Below are 22,991 nucleotides of genomic sequence, written 5' to 3' on the forward strand. Positions count from 1 at the left end.
GCATCAATGTGCATTTTGAATGCTGGGATGATGATTTCACAGAGGTTTTCATTCCAATTAGAAGTTCAATGTAACATCGCCCAAAATGTAAGTATTGGTATCCACCATTAGTAAATGGCCAGATGAAATGAATACATTTCCATTTCATTCATCATCACTTGTAATCCATACAGCAGACTTTCACTTGAAAGTAACTGTAGTCAGGTGCAATAAAAGTCTGACTCATGCATTCAATGATTGCCCTTTTTAAAAGGGAAAAAAAAAAACTGGCAAAGAGGACAAAGAAAGCAAACAATCTCATAAACCAAAAGCACTTGGAAATAGAGGTTTTCCACCCAAATGGAAATGAACACAGTTAAGACTGCATCACCTAGATGTGCTGAGCCAAGACAATCATCTTCCAAAAAGCACTGATTTGCATGTTGAGATTTGCATTTTCAGTAAGTGCACTACGTAATGCAGTTGGGTGGGAGCCAGACTACCAGTTATTAAGCTTAAAAGGATGAAAACCACTTCTGAGACTCCAAGAAAGAAAATAGCTAATAGCTACATGCTTCAGACCCATTTTTGATGAGTCAAAAGTAATACAATACCAAAACAGCACCCATCCCTATTCTCACCAATATTATTACTTGCCCTGTGTTCCTGCCTCAGGTCTAAAGGAATCGCTGCTACCTAATAAGAGTTCTCGACTCCTGGTTTCAGACGGAAAAGCTAACAAACACCAGCTAGAATTTCCCAAAAATAATCTGATAACAAAATATCATGAGAGAATTGTGGCAGCTGACTTCATTTCTGTTTTGTACCAGACTATGGCACCATGTGCTCCTGCCTAGACAATCCACTTCTTATTTCACACTTGTCACCAGCCAAGGCAAAGTGACCGCCATTGCACCATGATGAACTGTGAGCATGTTTCCTCCCCTCCTACTCAACCCCGAAATGATTAAAATATCCCCTGACTCACATACACAAAACAAAACCAAGGAAGCGATGGGAACAGTGAGAACTTACCTGAAAAATTCCGAGACACAAGCATCGTCGTGAGGATTGCACCCTGTGGGGAAGAGAAAGCAGGGATAACAGACAGCGTCACTCACTTCAGAAAGGGGCTGGACTGAGTAGTGGAGAACACAGTGCATCAGGTGCCAAAGCAGAGGTATCCCAATGCTGGGAAGTCCCAGTGTATCCAGGATTCCCATATGTGGGTATTGGGCCTGACATGGGACTGCTTGCAGTCCTGCCTTCCTAGAGCAGCAGCGAGAGGTCAGGCAGAACAGCCTAGGAAATCTAAAATGGCACTGAGAGTTATGCTTAGACACGTAGTTGCTTCCTAGCTTTTAAAAAGCAGATAGCTGCTTCATGCACAGGCCAGACAGAGGCTTTGCCCTAGCTACAGGCAACTGATACACTATTACTGGGAGGCAGGGAGTGATCAGAACTAAAATCCCCAGCATTTAAAAACAGTTGCTGTATTTCAACTCTCTTGCAGAAAGTAGAAGAGGTGATTATGTAGCAGAAGAAGCATGGGAAACCTATAGCTTTGGAGAAAGAAACCACCCAGCTCCTCAATACACTACTTCAGTACCCTTTACTGGAGGACCACATAAGGTGCTTCACTAACATTAGTGAGCTAATCATAAAAAAAAAACCCAATAAAAAATATTTTTGCTAGGAAGGCATAAACCTCAAATTCAGAGGATTAAAAATAAACTTAAGGCAAACTAGCATATACTTACCTTTAGCTTCCTTCTAGCATTGAACTTTCTCAAGCATTCCACAGTCTCCTGCCTGTGCATCATCGAAGCCACAGTGGATCGTTGCTGAAAAGGAGGAACAACAAAAGATCAAGAACATACCCTAACCAAATCAGCCAGGGGAGTTCGCTCCACTTGCACAGAACTATGAAATGCAAGCTGACATGGCCAAGCCTCTCACCACTGCATGGCTGCAAAACACTGCAACCGGTTCATAACTTAAGAACTTCCCAATACAGCAAGACATGTTAAGTCAAGCAAGGTCAGCTATTACAGGACTGTGCCCAAAAAACCCTATGACTGAGGTACAGGTAAGAATCAATGCTCCCTGTCTCTCAGGCACACAAATGGATCAAGATAGTAAGAAGACAAAGTCAAACGAACAAGCATACTCATGGGGGACTGAGTTAGAGGCACTACAGAAAAGATTTGAGTTGCATTAGTTACAGCTCTAAGGGGAAATTCCAAGCAGTAAGTGAATACTAGCGAGCAGTAGCCTTCCTGGACATGGCAACTCCCTGAATGTAAGTGCTTGACTAGCAGAGGCCTTGGCACCTTTGCATCAGTTTTGCAGAAACAGATTTTCAGTGTGTAAGAGGAAAGATCATATAGCTCTATTATACCAATGCAAAAACCTGAGCATAACCTCTAGCCAGTGATGCACACCTGTCACCCACAGTAGACTGGGATCCCATCAGCTGCAAAAAGAGAACTTCCCAGAAGTGTTGCCAGTCATCGAGAGCAAATGAAGAAACCAGAGACTGATGCTGCCAGGCATTTAGACCACATGAGGAAACCAGAGACTAAAGCCAAAGTAGCTGTTGCTCTTGCATAGAGCCACAAGCCTGAATTCCCTTTACAAGGACAGTGGGTGAACTACTAACTTGGCAAATCAGTGTGTACAAACCCTCCGTTACCTCTCTCCTGCTTGAAAAAAAATCTGCAATACCCAAAAGAACTGTAAACCATGCTCATATTCAGCTAGTTCCATGGGAAGTCTCTGCTTTGATCCTGTCGTCAAAGCTAATCACCTGCTGCAGTACACACAGCAGTGTGGAGGGAGAATGTACCTAAACTGTCCTCTAACAACTTTGGTGATTGCTGTTCATCCAGCCTCCTTAGGAGTGACAGTGATGTCCAGTTGTTCAATGTGGGCTTATAAGAGCCAGGACATGTACTTCAAGAAGTTCATGAAGTTAAGAAACTCAGCATCTCAGATAAACTTTTAAGATTTCCTACCACATTTACTTCACAGGAGCAATACGTCTCCAGAAAGAAAATGTATGTTGCACACACAGAGACTGCAGAGCAAATGGAAACAACAGACTCAAGAGGAGGCAGTTTGGGTGAGAGGCTGAAATGGCTGTGAAGTGAAATCGAACTCTGTGTAACTCAGAGAAGGAAAGCCTCTCTTGAACTGTTATATATTATGTTGCCACAGGGAACGAGCTATCGTAATACATACAGCTTTGGTTACAGGCATTGGGACAAAAAAAATACACAGGAACTGCTATTGATTACCAGCATGCCAGGAGATATAAAACAGAGATGTAAAGTCTCAGCTAGTGTGAAGTTTTGACTTTACAGCAGATGCTACAGTCCTGTTACACAGATGTTCACATAAGTAAATTTAAATTGCTAATTTGTTGTTTTCTGGCAGAGGAAAAAAACTACCACAGTTTCTCAAGAACAAATGAGCAAAGGAACACACTAGACACATCCTAAAAAGCAGAAGTATGCTATGGTATTACAAAAGCATCTGGTTAGACTTAGGTGGGACTATTTCACTCTGCAAAGATAGAAGTGCACCATTGCTGCCCTCCTCTACACCCACTCCCAGCTGCGTTCTATGATTTCCTTGCCAACTTTGCAAAAGATGGAAAAATACTTATGTGTGGGGTCTGGCAAGGCAGAAACTACACGCAGAGAACAGCAAGAAATTTTTTGCTGATTTCAAGTTTACAGTGAGTTAAGCTGCAGCACAGTAAATATGTTCTAACATTGCAAAGATGCAATACCATAAACTGAAGTAGAGATGGAGAACAAAATAATCGTAAAATATTTTGTCTGACACCAAACTCCATTGGACATTTTAGGATGATACAGATTGGAAGAGAAGATGTGGGGAAAACCAGAAACTATGGACATTCACAAAACTTCTAAAAGAATACGGGATTTTTTTTTTTCCAAAAGCACCATAGCATGACAAAGTTGGCTCATTGAAGGTCAGCCTCCAAAAAAAAATAAATTCTGAGTTCCTCTGCAGCTAAGTCTTCTTGACATCTCAGTTCAGGGTAAACCTCAAATCAATCTGTAAGAGATGAAAACACTTACGCAGACCCATGGATGTTTGAGAGCCTGGTCAGCTGTGATGCGCTTTGCTGGGTTTATCGTCAGCATCTGGTTGATTAAATTCTTTGCTTCGGGAGTCACAGTGTCCCACTCAGGTGATGGGAACTGAAACAGGAAGAAGGAACAGATGATGAACTAAAAATATCTTCTACTAACAGAAGAGATTCTCTCCTACACAGCTGAGTTCTAGCTTTTGGCCTTTTGATACCAGGGCTAGCATATTTGCAAAACACATCAGTTTTTGTGAAAACCCACGCTGAATGAAAATCATACAGAATCCAGCAAATGAATGGTACCAGACAGCAGGACACACTTGTATCATTTGCCAGACACAGGCAGGAAGATTAACAGTTTAAAAGCCTTTCAGGAGTCATTCAGACCTTTGAATTTCTTTCACACTCAACAGTCAAAAAAGTAAAGTCACAGATCTTTTTAACTGAGTTCTGACATGAAAAACACAAGCACTATCTTTTTTACCCCACCTTGCTGTTTCTCCAGCATGCTAAAAAGCTGTAACAATATATGCAAAATCAGAAACACTTAACTACAGTAAAGCCTCGTGAAAATGAAAATTGCTAACAGAGAACATCCCATCAGGTATACTTTCCCCACCACAAAGCACAATATCCTGGAACAATACCAGTCACTTAGGCATAGCAACCCACCAGCAAGGAAATACAGAAGCACAGGAACAAAGAAAACGAATCTCAAGTATTTCAGCTGCTGATCATCCACGAGGTGTAACTGTTCTCTCCTATAATTCCAGTAATGATAAAGATGGGATATTTACGCCATCCTCCAGATGCTTCCATGTGGTATAGATGACAGCATGCTGAGATTAAATGCAGTATGTCTCACTCCTACAAATCTACTGTACAAATACAGGTGAACTTGAGTACACAAAGATAAATGTGCTGTTGGGATAAAGTCCCCTGTCTTTAAGGGGGAGAAAGATTGATCTATCCTGACAATATTTCCTTACAGTACTACATTATTTAGAAAAAGTTTATCCCATCTCTTTCTCCTGCATTTTGTGCTTTGCTCAGTTGGGTCATAAAAATACACCCACTACATTTGATTTGCATATAATCTTATTTCTGCATTCTCAGGCGTCAGCAAGGCTTTATATAATTTATTCTGCAAATGTTGCAAGAGACTACTCAAAAATTATGACACTGGGCTTTCAAGCCAGGACACTTCCCCCCCCGCCCCCAAACTCTGAAGTATTCATGGTAATGGCTTGCAAAACTCCTGCCCAACAGCACAAAGTCAAATTCACAGTTGCCTCTTCCTCTATGGTCAAGAGAGGACAACAAACCAGTCCAGTGCATATAGGCCCCTCAGTGCTGGGGTAAGGACACCAAGGGCAGGTACACCAGTAAAACTTGAGCTGTTTTCTACCAGGGAAAACAGGGGAGGACTCTACTGGAACTTGTTTGTTATAGGTAAGAATTCAAAAACGACAGGTAGATAGGAGGCATCAGGCACTTCACTCCTCATGACTTACAGAAAGAGTTAGACATTAACCCCTATAGTGCTTTGAAAATCCCCATTGATATAATTAGTGCAAAACCACTTCAAATAACAAGCAACACAGAAACAAGAGGGGCAGGAAGGCAAGAGAAGAACACAAGTCCATTTAAGGCTATCAAGTACAAAGACATCACTTTCCTTTCACTCAGGAAGCCACTGAGCCAGGACACAGGGTTGGGCAGACCTTTGGTCTCACCAGTAGAGCTGAGCACATGGTCTCAGGCACAGTAGCTGGGAGGTATCTGGGGTCCAGCAGAACCTCACTTTTCTTTTTTTTAATACAAACCACAAGACAACCTACAAAATGAACTCCCCAACTTCCTCTGGATATTCATGCCCACAGGCTTTGAGCTGGGATTTCCAGGAGTTCCTTCTTCCCTCCTGAGCCTCTCCTGACATGGAAGAATTTATGTCAAACTTTCAAGCTGTGGTACTGAAACCACATTTTATACCACCTTTGCTCCCCACTACCAACCTCCTTGCTATTCCTCTCCTTCAGGTACTTTTTACACCCCAGTTTTGCCATGCTTCAAGCACTTGTTTCATGAACAGCCTCCAATCCACCACACTGATCCCTATCACGAAGCCACCCCTCCAAAGGCCTCTGCCATTCAGTCTTCTCGCTGGGCTCCAGGCTTTCCACAACTGGGAGAAATTCTGCTTTGGCACTGAGAAGACCAGAGGCCATAATTTAAGCTATTATTCTACAGAATACTTTCCCCTACTTTCAATTAGGCCTTGATAAAGACAGGCTCCTTCATTCTACCTTCCCTCTGCTCCCCTGAAAGAGTTCACATTGACTACGTCTGCAGCACTTTGTGGTAAATGCACTAGAATACACCATTTCCCACCATCTCCATTTCCAGCTCTGCATTTCCCTAATGACCAGCAACGTCTTGGTGCCCACTGCGATGCTTTCCACATATCCTTTCAGTAGCCCCAAACAGGACTGTATCCCAGGCAGTGAAGACAACGAGGTGTATGAACACGCCAAACGTCACTTTGCACAGTAGTTTGGGGCCTGCTGCTGGACACCAAGTAAGATAGTGCCGTGTTTTGGATGGCTTCTACACCCATGCAGGTACTCAGCAAGAAAGTGCCCTTACGTCATAGGCTCCGGCTTTGATCTGCTGATAGAGTTTGTGCTGATCTTCATCCCAAAAGGGAGGGTACCCCACTAGTAATATGTACAGAATCACTCCTGGGAGGGAGAGACACAGATACACTATGGTTAGGCTAATATGCCAATTATTCCTTCAGCCCCTCTTCCTTCCCTCTTGACAGTCCCCAAGGCAATGATTGCTCTATATCTTCATTTGCCATCATATTTAGCCTTTTGAGATAGAAAAAGACAGTACAAACCTCTCCTCTGCTGAACCTCACCCTGGCATTTCATGTTCAGCTCTTAATGCCAGCTGCCAGGAGCTAGAACAAGGTACATGATGTCCTTCTACTCTCCTCTGGCTATCATGGCTGGTGAGCCACAACTCCCAGCTGCTCTCAGAATAAAATGAAGCCACATCTCCTGGGGTTGCTGTTCAGCAAGGAACTTTTTAGGAAGGGCTACATTTTTAGATGCTTACTGTGCATGGTCTTGGGACAAAAATGACACTGACAATGCTAACACTCACTGGCCTGCAGAGAACCATTTAGTCCATGTCAGGCAACACTGATACTACACATCTTTAAACTTAGCAGTACCAGATACATTTACACTTCATCTTTACCTTTTAAAAAAAATTAACTCTCTTCAGTATTTCATCTTCTACGTACTTAGTGTAACAGGAAATTCCTACAGTTATCTAAACAACTGACTCTGCAAAGCATAGACAAGTCCTATCTCTTGAGTCTCAAACATCTGATAGATGGCCTGAGGAAAAGATTAGGAGCCAGAATCAAATGAGTTCAGGCTCCAGTATTAATTCCGTCTACACAAGGTGTTTATCCTCAAGTGTGCCTTCATCTCTCCACCCAATAAGAAGGAGCACTGTGCACCCTCTCAGCAATAGGTTATAAGGAATTGCTCTTCTACATGAAACGGTGTTGTTTAAGTGTAAAACATGTTGACAGAATCTTACCACATGCCCATATATCCACTGGTTTTCCATAAGGATCTTTTCTTAAGACTTCAGGGGAGAGGTAGCCTGGAGTGCCAGCAAACCCTGCCAGGAAATGGATGACATGAAGTACTTAAAGTACCCAAGCAGAAGATATCTTGTCATATCACTAAATCCATTAGTGGTAACCAACAAATTCCAAAACCCATTTCCCACCCTTCAACTCATATTTGCTAGAGCTACCTCTTGTTAAACCAACTGAAAGAGGGGGGAAAAAAACCAAACAAAAACAAACGAGAAAATCAGATAGGATCGAGTGTCTACATACTGCAGAAAAAAACAGAAAAGAAAGAGAGACCGTGTCAACCAGCTGGGCACAAACTTGTATGCCAAGCCTTGTATCACTGTTGCATGTAATAGCTTGGAGTTTGAAAACACAAGACACAGATGGGACACATCTGACTACCAAATGGTGTGGGGCAGAGCAGGAGAAGCAGCCTTCTCTCCAGAATTTCTGCAGCACTGCAGAGTCTCAGGATTGATGTTTAGCCTGAGAAGGTCTCATTTCTAATTATGTTTTAGCTAAACAAAGATAAGGCCATCCATAACTGCAGATGTCTACGCTCCTGAGCGGCAGAAAACTTCAGATCAGGGTCTAAACTTAGCAGCTGCATTCATCTCTGACACTAGCACCTACTGTAAACCAAGAAGAAAAATAGAGAAATACATATCCTTTTTTTCTGTCTTTATTTATCATATTTTTTCCTCTATTGCACCTAGGCTTGTGCCCAAAGACCTAGAAGCTGAGATGCTTGGAAAGGAAGCAGCAATGCCAAATATGCACAAGCGTGCTGGAAGAGCTGAGAGAAAGTACCCAGGGAGGGTGCAACTCAACCAGCCACCAGGAAACAGGGGAGCAAAAAGTGGGAAAGCTCAAACACTCTTACCAAACCAGGCCTGCTGCTCTCCCTGGACTTCTATAGCCAGTCCGAAGTCAGCCAGTTTGACAGCAGCACCCTTACATTTACTTGCCAGTAGTAAATTCTCAGGCTGGGGAGAAGAAAGAAAAAAGGGAGTAAGAATGAAAGACTGATATCCTCGTTAAAGCCTCCTACCTCAGTATTCACATGATTAAATTCAATCTGCTGACTGAATTTAGCAGGCATGTACTAAAGCTGTTCAGGTGAAGGCAGAGCAACAGCAACAAATGGCCTTGACCTAGAGTGGCAGAAAATCCTGAAGTCTAACACAAATCTTCTGTAGGAGCCAGAGCCTCTCCCAACCCAGCCCATTCGTTACATGCTGACACCAGAGGGCACTGGCAGTACAGCTCCTGCAGCACAGAACCCAAAATTTGGTTCTGTCATCCCTGCAGAGAGTAATTGAAGGGGGGAGAGAAGGGGGGGGAAGATGCAGTAGATACAATCTGCAGTGATGTTTCTCCCCATGAACATTACACAGTCCCCAAGGCACTGGAAAAGTAAATATGATGCTAATAAGGGCTGCCAAATACAGCACCATAATGTGGGAAGGCATCATCTGGATAGGCAGTAGCTTTCATCCCTTACAGAAAAAGCCTCAGCCTCAAATTGTCATAAGCAGCACAGCAGTAAGTATTCTTGTAAGCTGTTTTTTCATGCTACATATTTACAGCAGCATAAAATATGCTGTCTTGCTACTGCTGCCATCACCTATATGACAAGCAGCCATGTCACTTCCCCCATGGGCCAGGAAAGGGAGACAGACTTTTCCCCCTCACATTTCCACCTCACATGAATCTCACTTGAATCATAATTCTGTTGTGTTCCAGCTGAGGACTTCAGAAGGCTTAACACAACTCCAAAAATTAGACTGAGAGTCAGCAGCTTCCTCTGAAGCACCAGAGCAGCTAGTTACACGGGACCTTTTGAAACCCCAAAGCCTTTAAGTTGGTGGCTATTACAGCTCTGCAGGAAACCCAACTTGTAGACAGGCAGGACAATGATTTCTCATTCTTCCCACTTCTGATCATTCGTGCAATTCTTATCAACTTGATTTTTTTAACTGAGCAAGATGGAAGTCTAGAAATCCAGAAACAGAAGCTTGTCCTAGTTTCACAAATTCGATGAAGGTCTTTTTTGCAGCCTGCTCACCAGTTTCATCCCATGGCAACCTTCTATCCCTGTTCTGCCTAACAAGAACAAGATGCTTTGCTCATTCACCTGCCTTAAAGTACTGGGCATGTGCCTTGCTTCTGCTTTGAATGAAGGGAGAACAGCCTTGCTCATCACCGTCCTTGCCATAAGCAGCATGGAAGGAAGCGGAACTGAGTCTCAATACATTTGGATGCCACTGGCTTTTCACTATTTGGGAAGTGGAAACCATTGTGTTAATCAAGCTACACTGATGAAAATTCACCAGTGTAAACAAGTCACTAAAGCAGAAGACAAATGAAGTCTTCTGAAAATCCCTCCCAACTTCAGATCACACCTGGGCTTGGCTTGACTAAGGAACAGTGAAATTTAGGCCAGGCTTGTGCTAGCTAAGCACTATTTGCTTCTAAAATACAGCTTCAAACACCTTAAGGCTAAGGCTGCTTATCCATGTGCATGTTTGCCAACATATGCATCGTCTCAGGTTTCACATACTTTTTGGTAAGGATGTGAAGGCATTCCCTAATTTCTTACAGTCCCTATGTACAGCTTAACATTTGAAGTTCTTTAAGAGCATGTCAGCCAAAAGACAGGCTTATGAGAGGGAGGTGCAAAAGACAAAACTTCCCTTGAAGCAAGTTCTGCAGTTATTACACACTGATCCTGAAGGCCAAGCTTTTGGCAAGGAGCTAAATATTAAATAAAGAGCAGGGGATCTTTTATTGCTGAAAGGAATGGCTACTCCTCAGGCCTGGATAGTTTCAGTGAATCACAGTAAGCAACAGAAGAAACACATTAACTACAGTGGGGAGTGTCTAGAAGCTGCTAAGTTCTAAACAAGTTCACAACTTTCACATAAACAAAACTTGGGAAGCAAAACAGATTATATCTGAACACAGGATGCAAAGGAAAACTTAAACCATGGTGTACTGGATAATACTACGGATTTTCGTATAGGCCCTGATTTTGGGCAGCAGTGCCTCTTGGAGCCTGCTTTCTCAAGAGTAGGTCTCAGCTCTACACCAGAGCAGCCATTCCACAGCAGATCACTTGCATCTTTTCACAGTGCTCTGAATCAGAAAGCCAAAAGCATTGCATGGGAGTTTGCCAGAAACACTAAGGGTTAACAGTTGTCCACTAAATCAAAATACCAGGGTAATACTGCCACCGAGCTTGCAACATGCTTTTACCTTGCTCTCTGCAAAATATTTTTATACTTTTCCCCTTCTGCATTGTATAACAAACCAAAAGCAACACTAGTCATCCTGCATTAATTTAACTGGACCACTGGTGGCCATCACCATTCCCACTTTAGACAGTGAGGGCTGCAGGGCAGGCAGACCTTCCCTCACAAACCTCTTCATTTTGGAGCCTGCCCAGCTCCCAGTACAGTTGGCACCGCATGGGAAGGGACTTTAAGTAACTACACTGTGGGGGTTCTGGGTCTATAAATGTGTTATAATGTGGCAAATGGTTGATTCACTCAGTGTTTAACTGGCCAGCAGTTTTGGTTTTAGATTAAAAGTGCTTCTACTGATGAGAGAAGAAAGAAATGACACGAAAAATTCTCGTTGTGCCTCTCTGCCCTAGCCCAATGGCATGTGTTTGGCAACAGTGCAGAATAAAAATATACATGCTCTGTGCAGACAAACTCATCCTGGCAGATTGAGCAGAGATTGCCCCAGGTCTCTAGAGATCTCTTCAATGGCAGACTAGAAAGTGTCCTTCATTATAATGAATCCTACCCAAGTTTCTCTGAAAGCATACTGCACTCCAAGGTTCACAACTACTCCATCCTGGAGCTGCCTCAGAGAGGCTGAGAGCTGGCAAGGTTCATGAAGACTAAAAGCTTCCTTGGGAGTTCAGCACACCCTCTAGAAAACTCTGAAGGAGCAAATTTGTGCTTCAGGAACCCCTCAGCCCAGTTTAAGTTAAAATAAAATAAATCAACACAACCCTGCCAGCTGGCAACACAGTATTCCTGTCTTGCCTCTTCCAATGATCCCCTGGCTGCTCTCCTCAGCCTCTGCGGCATGGAGAAAGTATTACCTTCAAGTCCCTGTGCACGATATCATGCTGGTGAATGTGATTCACACTCTCCAGTATCTGATGAATACAGTGGCTGCAAGATAAAGGGAGAGATACACAGAGTTATGCACACACACCCATATGCTTGGCATCTCATCTCATCCCAGAGCTATTTCCCTAACTTTTACATTTATACCAGGGAGAGTTCAAGACCCCAGGCTGAATCCCTTCATCATACTCACTGGATGCCACAGCTCAGTACTGTAACAGCTGGACACCCCCAGCCCCCCCAGCAACAAGATCCTAAACATCCTATCTATAGCAGGACCACAAAGCCTCTCTCCTGCCTTCCATCATCTCCTTCCTTTCCTCCCCATCACACTAAGCATCTCACTTGTTCCTTCAGCCAACAGTGCCCACCCCACACAGGAGAACTGAGGCACCTGAGTATCTGCAAACAGCAGCAGAGGTGGGCCAAGCAAGACCAAATCGCTCCAGGAAACATTCAGCCAGGCTAGTCCTGAGCAAAAAAAGAAACTTTTTGAGCAGCAGCCTCCACTGGCAAATTCAGGATGACGACTCCTGGTTGCCTGCCAGTTTGCAAAGCTTTCAGAGCAGCATCTCAGGCACTTTACATACACAATGTGCACACACACCCGCTTGCTGGGTGCCTTTTAAGTACAGATCCCACTTAAGGGGTTAGTGATCTGAAAAGCAGACTCATTCCCTGTTAAGTGCAGTGTGTTGCGCTCCCTCAGCTCACAGAAAACCCTGTCTCTGCCACACTCACCGCTGTAACCGCAGGGACAAAAGCAAGATGTTATTTACACCTGTCACATAAGCACAGTGCAACACACCCATGGATCAGATTTCTGGCTGAAAACATCTCTTCTGCTAAACATTTACTCAGTTTCCAAGGGTGAACATGGAATGGAGTAGGGATTTTGACAACTATGGCTAGGAAGTAAGCACCCGGATGTGGGCAACTCAGACAGGTCTGTGTCCTCACTGCAGGATCAGTCAGTCCCCTCACTGAATTCTACAAATCTCAGGGGAACAAATTTGGAATGAGTGAAATATTTGAGGGAAGGGAAATTGGCTAGGAAGAGGGTGAGGGGAGGAAGAGGAGAGGAGGTGCAGCACTGTGTATTTGCTAACCCATCCCTCTGGAGCTGGCAGCACAATCCTCAGGGTCGGAGTCCATGAATATCTCCCCGCTCCCAAAACAAAAATGTATAATTAGAACAGAGCAGAGTCTGAGTGAGAGAGATTTTCTGGCCAAAAATGGCAAAAGTGTGAGGTGTCCCAGGCGAGCCAAGTGCGGCGGATTGGCACGGACCTCGCTCCCTTGCTCTCCCAGCCTGCTCTGGAATTCAGCTCGGCATGGAGAGAGAAAGGGAGGAGTCTCATTCTGTCATCTTGTGGGCACTGTGAGACCCGGCCAGCTGACAGTCAGAGCGCTGAGCACCCTGAGGAAGGCTCACCGAGCAGCAGACAGTTCTCCTTTTCCCCTAACCCTGCCATAATTTTCCTGAGTGGTGTTGGTCACTGCCAGCTCTTGATCATTTCAGGGAACAGGCACTGGCAAGAGAGACTGGCGAAGGATGATGACTGATAACCTCAAAACTTCCCAACTTCAAGGCAGAATGGCTTGAGTGATTGTGTATCTGTCCAAGATGCTGTGCCTACATCTGTACACCCCACTGAAAACATCTACAAAGCTCTCAGACCTCTCTACCAGGAGCTTCATCAGAGATGACGAGCCCACTGGCCTTCCCAATCAGCAGACGGCTCATAACGGAGCATTCCGTTCAATGCCTCACTTGAAAGCATCGTCCAATGCCCAGAAGATGGAGGCTATAAGCATACCACAGGAAAAGCTAATAAGCACCCACAGACCTCACAACAGTACCTACATTAACAGACCAGGTCATACTCTCTCCTTCCTTGCACTCAGTATGACCTTCCTCACGGTACTGTCTACCAAGCTCACCCTGCAGCAGCACCCACTACTCCCTTCTTACCCCTCTCCTCTGAAGGCTCCCTTAATTCCTGCTCCAGCAAGGGTTAGGATGGGCTAAGAACACAGCTGCAGCACCAGCAGGGTGAAAAGTCACCATCCGGCTACTCTCAGGCCCTGCTAAAGCAGAACAGGAGCTGCCTAATCCCAGCTTTGATTCTAAATGCTGCACATCCAGCCGACGGATGGGTCAGAGAACACCCTCAGCTACTGCTGCACAACACACCTACCCTGCACAAACAGCAAAGGGACAAGCACAGACCGCTTCAGGAAGCTCACGCATGGGGAGAGAGGAGACACACTCAGAAAAAGAAGGGTATAACTACCTTTTTTTAATACAAAGGTTGCTCTCACATATCGTGCCTTTTTTCACTGTGCCAACCAGCTCACAGTCAGAGAGGGCTTCCACAGAAACATAGCCTTCAAAGCCCCGTCTCCCCCCTGCCCCGTAAACGATTACCTAGACACAAGCAAATTGAATGGGTCTGCCCAGCAGCAACGGCACATCACTGGAACCCCTACCAGGAGAAGGCAGAGGCCAAGCAGACTCTCACAGACGCAGGACAGCTCTCCCCTATGTTTGCTCACTAAGGACACACTGCCACCACCCACCAGAAAGGTCAGGCAGACAAAGCTGCTAGCAACAGGTCTCCCAGAAAAGAGCACAGTGTCTGCAAGTGGCAAAGACAGCAGCGTCTGCAAGTGGCAAGGGCTACAGCTGCGGTGAGTGAGGTTGACCAGTGACAATAGTTTATGCTAATAGCAGAAAGAGAAATTCTTTTTTCCAGACAGGGAGCAAGAGTGTCAGAACAAAGCCGTGCACAGAACAGCAGTCAGGGAACTCATTCTACTTGCCAACACACGTGGGACATACACAGAAGGGTCTGGAAACAGTCTTACCTGGCATCTGCTTCACTGTAGTATTCTCTGGCAACAATATCCTCAAAGAGCTCCCCACCAGTAACCCTGGAGTGTAAAAGAACGAGGGAGGTTACAGAGCCCATGCAAGTGTAGCTCAAGGCTGCACGGGATGAACATCACCATCTGTCTGGGCGCTTTCCCGCAGCCTGTGTGGGGATCTGCAGCACAGGGGAGCCAGGGCAGAGCTCCACCACCATAGCACCAGCACTGGTACATCCATGTAACTGACCCCTTGGACTGCCATTTCTGTTGACACACTGGGCATGAATTGCCCATGCATCTCTGCAAAGCTTAGCATGTGCTAAGCTTGGGCAGAACACTCCTGCTCTGACCCCCTCCAGGTTGCCTCAGAGACAAAAGTCAAACAGCCTCCCTATACAGGATAGCCTTCCTTTGCCATTCCACACCTACACCTGCTGCCAGGAGCCTTCCTGGTCCATCCTCTACCACACAGTCAATGGATTTTTGTCATATAGGCCAGAGGTATCTACAGGTCTCAAAAGAGACAGGGAGAATTATATTAATGCAGGTGCTTTTTATTCCACTCTTAGTCAACCATCCACATGCCTGTATCACTGGTGAAGCATCAAAGCCAAAGAAAGACACTTACAGATCAAAGACGAGGTAATGGAAACCTTCTTCTGAAATACTGTCATGGAGCCGCACTGCAAAAACATAATCAAGAAATCGAGATTTACAGAGCATGTAGCAAATATGACACTTCACAAATGAAACCCATGCACACGGCCATGTTCTCCCTTAACCCAATCAGTCTATTAATTCCACATGCCCTTTGCTTTGTGCGCTTACTTAGTAACCTATTTCCTTCCGTTATCTCAAAGGAACAGATGGGTGTCCTTCATATACACCCACCCCTCCCCAGTGTCAAAACAAACTCTAAATATCTTTGACCTCCTGTTCGTTCTCCTTCTCTAACACTTCAGTACCCTCCTTTCACATCTTCCTACTCTTTCCTCTACGCTCACGTTTTGCCATCTCTCCCCATCCATTCTTATTTCCCAAAACAAACCCTTTTCAGAACCTCCAAACAAGCCCCAAACTCAAAAATTGACTTCCAACCCCATCTGCATGTCAGTGCCATTGATCTCCCTTCTGCCTTTCCACTGTAAAAGCTCCATGAAGTTCCCTCCTTTTACTTCCTTTTCCTCACTTCGTGCTGACTTACACCCCAAATCCTTACCCAAAATTCAGAGCCAGTTTCTTGTCTCGTTTTTTTTCTGACTTGTTACTACAGACATATCTGATCACATACCTCTTCTCAAAATTTCATCCTCCTTTAGCTTCCTTACCTATCCCCCCCCCTTCTCCTCCTATTGCCTAAATTAACCATCTTTTCCCCTTCCTTGACCCCTTCAACCTGCAGAACTGGGGCTGTCCCCATGATGGGCCATTACCTCCTGGTATTCTGGGGTCTCTGGAGCTCTGTCCTCCTGTCCTTATGTTACACATAGGCAATAACTATTCTATCTATGCAGCCACCACAGCACCATTTCCTCCTGTCTGAATCAAAATCTCAATTTCTTTGATGTTTCTTGGATACTCAGGCACTAATTCTAAGCCAAGAAGAAAAACTAAGCTCTTAACTTCATATTGCTACCTACCTCCTACTTTTTGCTTTTCTCCCCTGCTGGAAAACTTCACTATTTTCCCAACCAATCAGAGTCACAAGCTGGCAATCCTATTTGACTCAATTCCTAAACCTTCATGCCCTAAGATGAGTTGTCTTCTTCACATGACCATCACAGCCTTTCCCTATTGATTCACCCAACTAAAGCAACTAGCTGAGACTAGACTGAGTCTCAGTCACTGTAACATCTTGCAATCGAGTATTGACCAAAGCACCATTACCACTCTCATCCCTGCAAGTCTGTCACTTTAAAGGTATCTTTGCCTCTTCCCTGTCTTCTATTTTTTTCCACATAAAATACTGGTGACCTGTCTTGACTTTTCCCAATATCATGATTTTCTCTCTGCCAGTATCAAGAGGTCAGTTTGCACCTCTTACTGGCGCATGATGTCAGCTACCATCACCGTCTTGGGAATGTTTCAAACTAGCACTTGGCACATGCTCCTACCTCATACGGAACAGCTTTTGCAAATGTTCTCAATGCTCTCCTCTAATCCTCCTTGCAACTCTCCTTTGCTAAGGCACCTTTCCATATGCACGCAAACTGAAAACTGAGAGTAGTACAGATGTGCAGAGACCACTGCCAGTACCCTTCCTACAAAGATTTAATTCTTTCCTTATTCTTTCTGCCTGTATTTTCCTATATTTTTCTTGCCTTTACCTACAACCTCTCTGAGTTGGTCTCTTGACCAATTTCTTTTCCTTAGCTTTTCTACTGCATCTAACCACAGGGGCCTGGGAGGAGCACTCCACCCAGCATAATGCTGCAAACAAGCAAGTACAGTTAGAGTACTGGTACAGCAGGTGTTTCAGGTGCAACATGCTGTTCCTACAGCACAAAAACAGAGACAACATCACCTTTAAGAACTATGTTCCTCAAATCACTCACTGCAAAAAAAATTTTCTTCCAAGTAAGCAATTTTAGTTGGCTTTGTAATAACTTCATTGCAATACAACGTTGTGTTTACAAGAAAACTTGCCTCCTGAGCGCTTGGCGAAAACCAGCAGAGGCGGCATTATAAAAATGCAAGTAAGAAGAAGGGTATTTCCTAGGAGAAAAGATTTCCATTCAAGACTGGAAACAAGATGCGAAGTGGCTGAAAAAGACACTTGGATTGCCAGGGCAGGGCATTTTTCACTCCAGTGCACAAGATTATTTGAGGTGAATGCAGGAGACAGGCACATGAAGAAGAGCTGAGGCCCAGGACACAGGTAAAAGTCTGCGAAGAGACTGTATGAAGAGGGAACAGATGGAGAAACTTCAAGGAAAGCTGAATGTGCTAATAAGGTCATGTCTGGTGATGCTCGGTGTGCACAAAAAAGCATACTCCTTCCTCTGGCACCTGAAAGGTCAATGAAGTGCTGCAAGAAACACCAAGCAGAAAGGAGAGTGGCACGAATGAAATCCTGACAGAGGAGCAGCACAGCCATCAGCAGGCTGAGAGCAGTGGCCATGAAAAGCAAACAGCAAACACATCTGCAGGTAGAAGTGAGAAACAGTGAACGATAAACTTTGACGCAAAGATGTAGGCAGCAAATTACGTCAGAAAATAAAACATAAATGAGCTGATTGGCACTATTTCTTTGTCCTGAGGAAAGCAATTTTGTCAGATACATTATGAAAATGGAAGGAAGTAGCAATTCAGCTGGCAGAGACTGGCAGAGGCAGCAGAAAGAGCCTTCAAGGACAGTAAAACACTATTTGCGTCCTTAGGTGAGGAACCATGACAGGAGGAGAGAGACAGTTTATAAATACTGACGCTGTACATCACCCTAGGGCTGCACAGCAAAAGAAGGCCTTGGAGGCAGAATGCAGGTCATTAACTTAACAAGGGAGCTGCCTCCTCGCGACGGCCCAGAGCGATGTTGGAACAAAATCTGCCCAGGATTTAATTTGCTGAAGTAACAAAGCTCAGGGAGTAATAGTAGAACAGCAAAACCCAGAAAAGCTATAGGAAAGATGACAATGGGCCCCATCGCCCTGCATGGGAATAATTAGCAACAGCTCAAAACATTAGGCTTAAAGTGTGGAGGGGGGGCAGCAATGAGGGGAGTCAAAGAGGATTAAGAAAAGTCTGAATGTATCAAAACTCTTGTGACTTTCAATTCCAGCCCACACCTACTTCATACCAATGCTGAGGGGAAGAAACAAAAGCAATACCCAGTAGCAGAACAGCAAGAGCACCCAGTGCCCTTTCACCCTAGTGTTTTGATTACCTAGGCTCCTGCAGAGCCACAAGAGCCTTCCTGACCAGCAAGGGTGCTGCAGTTGGCAGCTCTGGTGCCATGGTTCGCTCTGCAGACACGTAACTTAAAATGCTCTGCTTTCTAATACAGTGCTAACTACCAGGGATTGTCAGCTTAAAAACATGATCTGCCTTTTCCAAAACCATTCAGCCAGCCCATGAAATGGCATATCTTCAGAAGTAACTCCACCATCTTTAGCTCATGTCAAGGATAAAAGCATTTTTAAAGTTTCTTGTTCTCCACTTTGGTTCATAAATATGATCCACATTGTATTAACATTCATCATAAAGATACACAAACACCAGATACCATCTGATACCTCTACCTTCCAGACAGTATAGAGCCCTCTTTGCTTTAAAGACGTCCTATGTGAGTACCCTCCACCTGAAGGCAGGTCACAGGTTCCCAAATGGCCAGTTCCAAGAGTGGGTAACAGGAACCAGAGTACTGGGCTGTCCTCTGTCTCAGGCATTTTCCCATGAAAAGGAGATCCTATTTGTTCCACAGGGTGCTGGTCCTGACCACGCTATCTAACATCTCCATTACTATACATGTTCAGCTTCAACCAAGCAGTTGAGCAGAGCCCACATAACCTGCTCATACCTGCGTAACATGTTGGCATGAGAAGGTGAAAATATAATCATATGTAGATGTTGGAGGGTAAAGGACTCCCAAAACCTGACTATCCATGATACGAAAACTGGAGAATTAAAATAAAAGCATTCATCCAGTTAACATTTTCTTCAAAAATATTACAGAATCCTTTTTTTGTTCTCATCAAGGGAGCAGTGATGTCAATGTCTAGTGCAGCAGACTAGACAAATGCACACATCACAGAAAGAATCTCAAGTCGCAGCAACAGGGAAATTGCATAACAGCAACACAGGGCCTTCCAAAAGACAACCAAACTACAAAAGGGTCCAGTACTTGCCAAGGAACCTGATCTCACTCTGTTCACGAGAAGATGAGGTAGATTATTTCTGTTAACTGATTACGTTACCCAGAAGCAGCAATTCAAACCGTATTTTCTTCCTAGCCAAACACTCTTAACACAGTGATTCTCACAGATGAAGGAAATCAGTCCCTGCCAACACCACGCGCAGCCAGGGTCACCCGATGACTGTTCCCATGTCAAAGGTCTCTGACGGATGAAAGAGTACGTACCACAATGGTTAGCAAGAACAGACGAGGAGAGGGGAATAAGAAAGAAAACAGAAGCAAGTCAGACAACGAGGCACTAAATCAGTTACCGGATATGTCGAAAGACTTTACCCAAGGTTTTAGTCAGAGCACAGAAAAAAGTCCCATCCACACAAAGAACAGAGGGCTCGTAGAGTTCATGAACACATCTAATTTTCTAAGACTGTCAAGTCTTGCAGATAACTTCAGAAATAATAAATAAAAAACCAGAACACTAGTAAGCAATGCCAAAACAAATGCTATCCAAAGGAGCAGAATCAGTTACAGACTGCTAGGTAGAAATATCTTCTGCAACAATACCAGCTGGTCAGTCAGCAGAAAACGTGCATCACCACTTGGATGACATCTCCAAGAAGCACATAGATTCTGGGAGAAATAAGCAGTAATTTCAATACAGCATCTTGATGAAACAATGTTTGCAGCAAGATACAAAAAAAGCCTAACTTTCTTAATATACAGCCCTGAATCTGGTACTGTAGTGGTACTCCACCGAGGGTAACGAGAGATTGCTGCCTAAAATTGTCCCTCCAATTTTAAATGCACACCTGTAACTCTGCATGGTTAAAGAGTTGCAAAGCATCACTACACACAAGGCACAACTTAGCTAACTGGTTTAAGCATCCTGGTTTAAGCATCCTTTTCTTCCCTCAGTCTCTTCTCCAGCCTCATCCTATGTAAACTGGTCTTACCTGTACAGGAAGCATCTCCCACAAAGTTGGCCTTTTGGAAAAATAACTAACAACAGAAAAACAGTGAGACCAAACCACTCCCCTTCCCCAAAAACTCAGATCTTCAACACTGCCTGATGCAAGTCACACAAATTATTTTCTGCCTTGTGCAGGAGTGTGTCTCAGGTCCAAGGCCCTAATGCAATCCAGAGCATTTGCAAAGAGCCTGACACCACAGTGAGTGGCTAATGGGGATGTGCTGCGGTTACTGAACCTAGCAGCAGCTGGGTACCAGGAGTTCAAGCACTTTCTAAGAACATCTGCTGTGAACATTATATTTCTCTGCCTGCTGTCTTCAGAGTCTCACTGGAAATCTTGCCTCAAGAATAAAACTTCAAGCTGACACTTCAAAGTGTTTCAAAATCCTCATGCATGTACAGTTTTTAATTTAGAAAGAAATAATATTAATAAGCTATGATATTAACTACAGAAAATAAAGCATTTTAGTGAGAAACAACAATACAGGGAACAGTTGTGCCATGTGGTTTGCATTCCCTGCCTGAATAAAGTGACCCTGTACAGGCAGCCACAGCTCTCTGATACCTGAGCATGATATGAAGCAACTGAGTACAAGAGGAAAATCTCCCTCATAACAAAGTGTACCAGCCTAACAACCAATGCAAATTGCTGCTGAGTCACACAGAGCAAGGCTCTGTGAATGCAAAAGCTGAAGTGAATCATGAAGAAATCAGAAAAGAGCTTTCAATTTTTATGAAAGTCCACCTGAACTACTGGAACATAGAAAGACATTGAAAAGCAACAGGTATCTCATTTTTAAAAGGTCACATGTAAAAGGCCAATTGATACTGGGGTCACAAACACATATTATGTCTGGCCCAGATTTGATCCACATCTTCCCTTCACTCTGCCCAGTATGCTGAATATTATTATCTTTTTACTCTTATGTCAAGCATAACAGGCCAGAAGCATTTATGCCTGCCACATAAGCTTCAGGATGAACATTCCCCTGTATCTCACATCCACAGCAAACAGTGGAGTAGGGCTGCCCAGGGGCTTAGCCTATGGTTGGGGCAGGCAGGCTCTTGTAACTCAGGTTTCTGGCAACCTGCTGCAAGTCAATCTCTGCAAGCAAAGTAGTTACCGAAGTCACAGCAGAAGGCAAGTACACAAGCAGAACAAGAGTTTCACGGGACAATTCCCAGTATCTTCACTTTGCAATGACTCAATTCTGCTTAGGAAAAAGTAACATGGGCTGAAATATGCTTGCTTCTACATACCAAAGGTCTTTGCCTGTCCTTAGGGACAGTGTTCAAGCTACAGGGTAGGGTGATCTTGTCTGCTAAATCTACATTCACTGGTGCTCCTAAGTGTAAAGCATTTGGATATTATGGGAACAGAAAGGCCACTATTAGCCAACCACCTCTGCACAAACACACATCGCGTGCTGTAATTATGTAATGTTTTGGGCTCTCAAATTAAGTCGCCTGTGTTGCAGTACCTGCAGCAGAGCCAATACAAGGCAACAGAGATTTCTGGCTGTCTCCTGGGTCATGGTAATTGCAATGCAGTAACTCTTTCACATAGCCTTAGTAGTGCAAACTCGAAAGTGCTCTGGGATCTTCTGGACTGAACAATGCTATTTAAAGGTCAGCCACTCATTAGAAAGAGCCACAGCTTCATTTCTCAGCAGTTTCCAACCAGACATCAGACATTTGCCTGTATCACGGAGAAAGAGGGGAGGTAAGAGATGCCACAAGGGGCATATTTCAAGAGACAGTGCATGCCAGAAGCAGCAGAATAAAATTGGAGACTAAAATCTGCCTGATGCCCTCTTGTAAAGATTTTCTCCAACATGCCAGGAGATGATGAAACTATAGATACAAATATGCACGGCCCGACAGGCTGCAAACTGAGCACTATCGTCCGTGGCAGCACAAGTGACAATTGAACTGACGCAGATGGCTACCACCCACTCTTCGCTTCCCCAGCTGCTCACCAGCCTGGGTAGCCAAGATGGGAATTGTCCCACCACCTCCGAGGCTGGCTGTGCGCCAGGACGCTTCCCGCACAGTTTGCAACACTCAGGACGCCTGTCCCGCAAGGAGCCACCACCAACCTGTGACTGCCTGCGAGCTGGGTTCTCAGCTCCCACCCCAGCTGTTTCTCTAATTATATTAAACACGCAGAATTCAGCTGCAGCTGCTCAGGCTGCTTCCAAAAGGACTCTCCTTTTAATTAAAAATTTGCTATTAAAAAGCATTAAATTGCGTAATGCAAATAATCCTCTAGAAATCATCTGTTCCAGGAGCTAATGACCAGCTTTGTTAGAGCAGTAACTAACAGCAGCAGGACAGTTAGCTAACAGGACACAGCACGCCGTTGTTAACCAGTCCCTTAGGAACATGGA

At 44.4% G+C, this 22,991-nt stretch overlaps 1 protein-coding gene across 1 annotated transcript in view; it reads right to left on the minus strand.

Annotated features, from left to right (window-relative positions):
* Window positions 1–1,014: 1,014 nt before the first annotated feature.
* LOC104159892 (calcium/calmodulin-dependent protein kinase type II subunit gamma) overlaps window positions 1,015–22,991 on the minus strand; it is a gene marked incomplete at its 3' end in the record, with an annotated part of 30,828 nt that continues 8,851 nt past the window's right edge. Inside the window, exons 3-11 of the mRNA XM_009697916.1 lie at window positions 15,411–15,465; window positions 14,780–14,845; window positions 11,881–11,953; window positions 8,647–8,749; window positions 7,721–7,804; window positions 6,749–6,843; window positions 4,092–4,214; window positions 1,740–1,823; window positions 1,015–1,057 (exon numbers count right to left, since the gene is read on the minus strand). Coding sequence (XP_009696218.1) covers window positions 1,015–1,057; window positions 1,740–1,823; window positions 4,092–4,214; window positions 6,749–6,843; window positions 7,721–7,804; window positions 8,647–8,749; window positions 11,881–11,953; window positions 14,780–14,845; window positions 15,411–15,465 — 726 coding nt within the window. The remainder of the gene's footprint in view (window positions 1,058–1,739; window positions 1,824–4,091; window positions 4,215–6,748; window positions 6,844–7,720; window positions 7,805–8,646; window positions 8,750–11,880; window positions 11,954–14,779; window positions 14,846–15,410; window positions 15,466–22,991) is intronic.

Source organism: Cariama cristata, unplaced genomic scaffold, assembly GCF_000690535.1.
Source record: "Cariama cristata isolate BGI_N322 unplaced genomic scaffold, ASM69053v1 scaffold22893, whole genome shotgun sequence".
NCBI classification, from domain to species: Eukaryota; Metazoa; Chordata; class Aves; order Cariamiformes; family Cariamidae; genus Cariama; species Cariama cristata.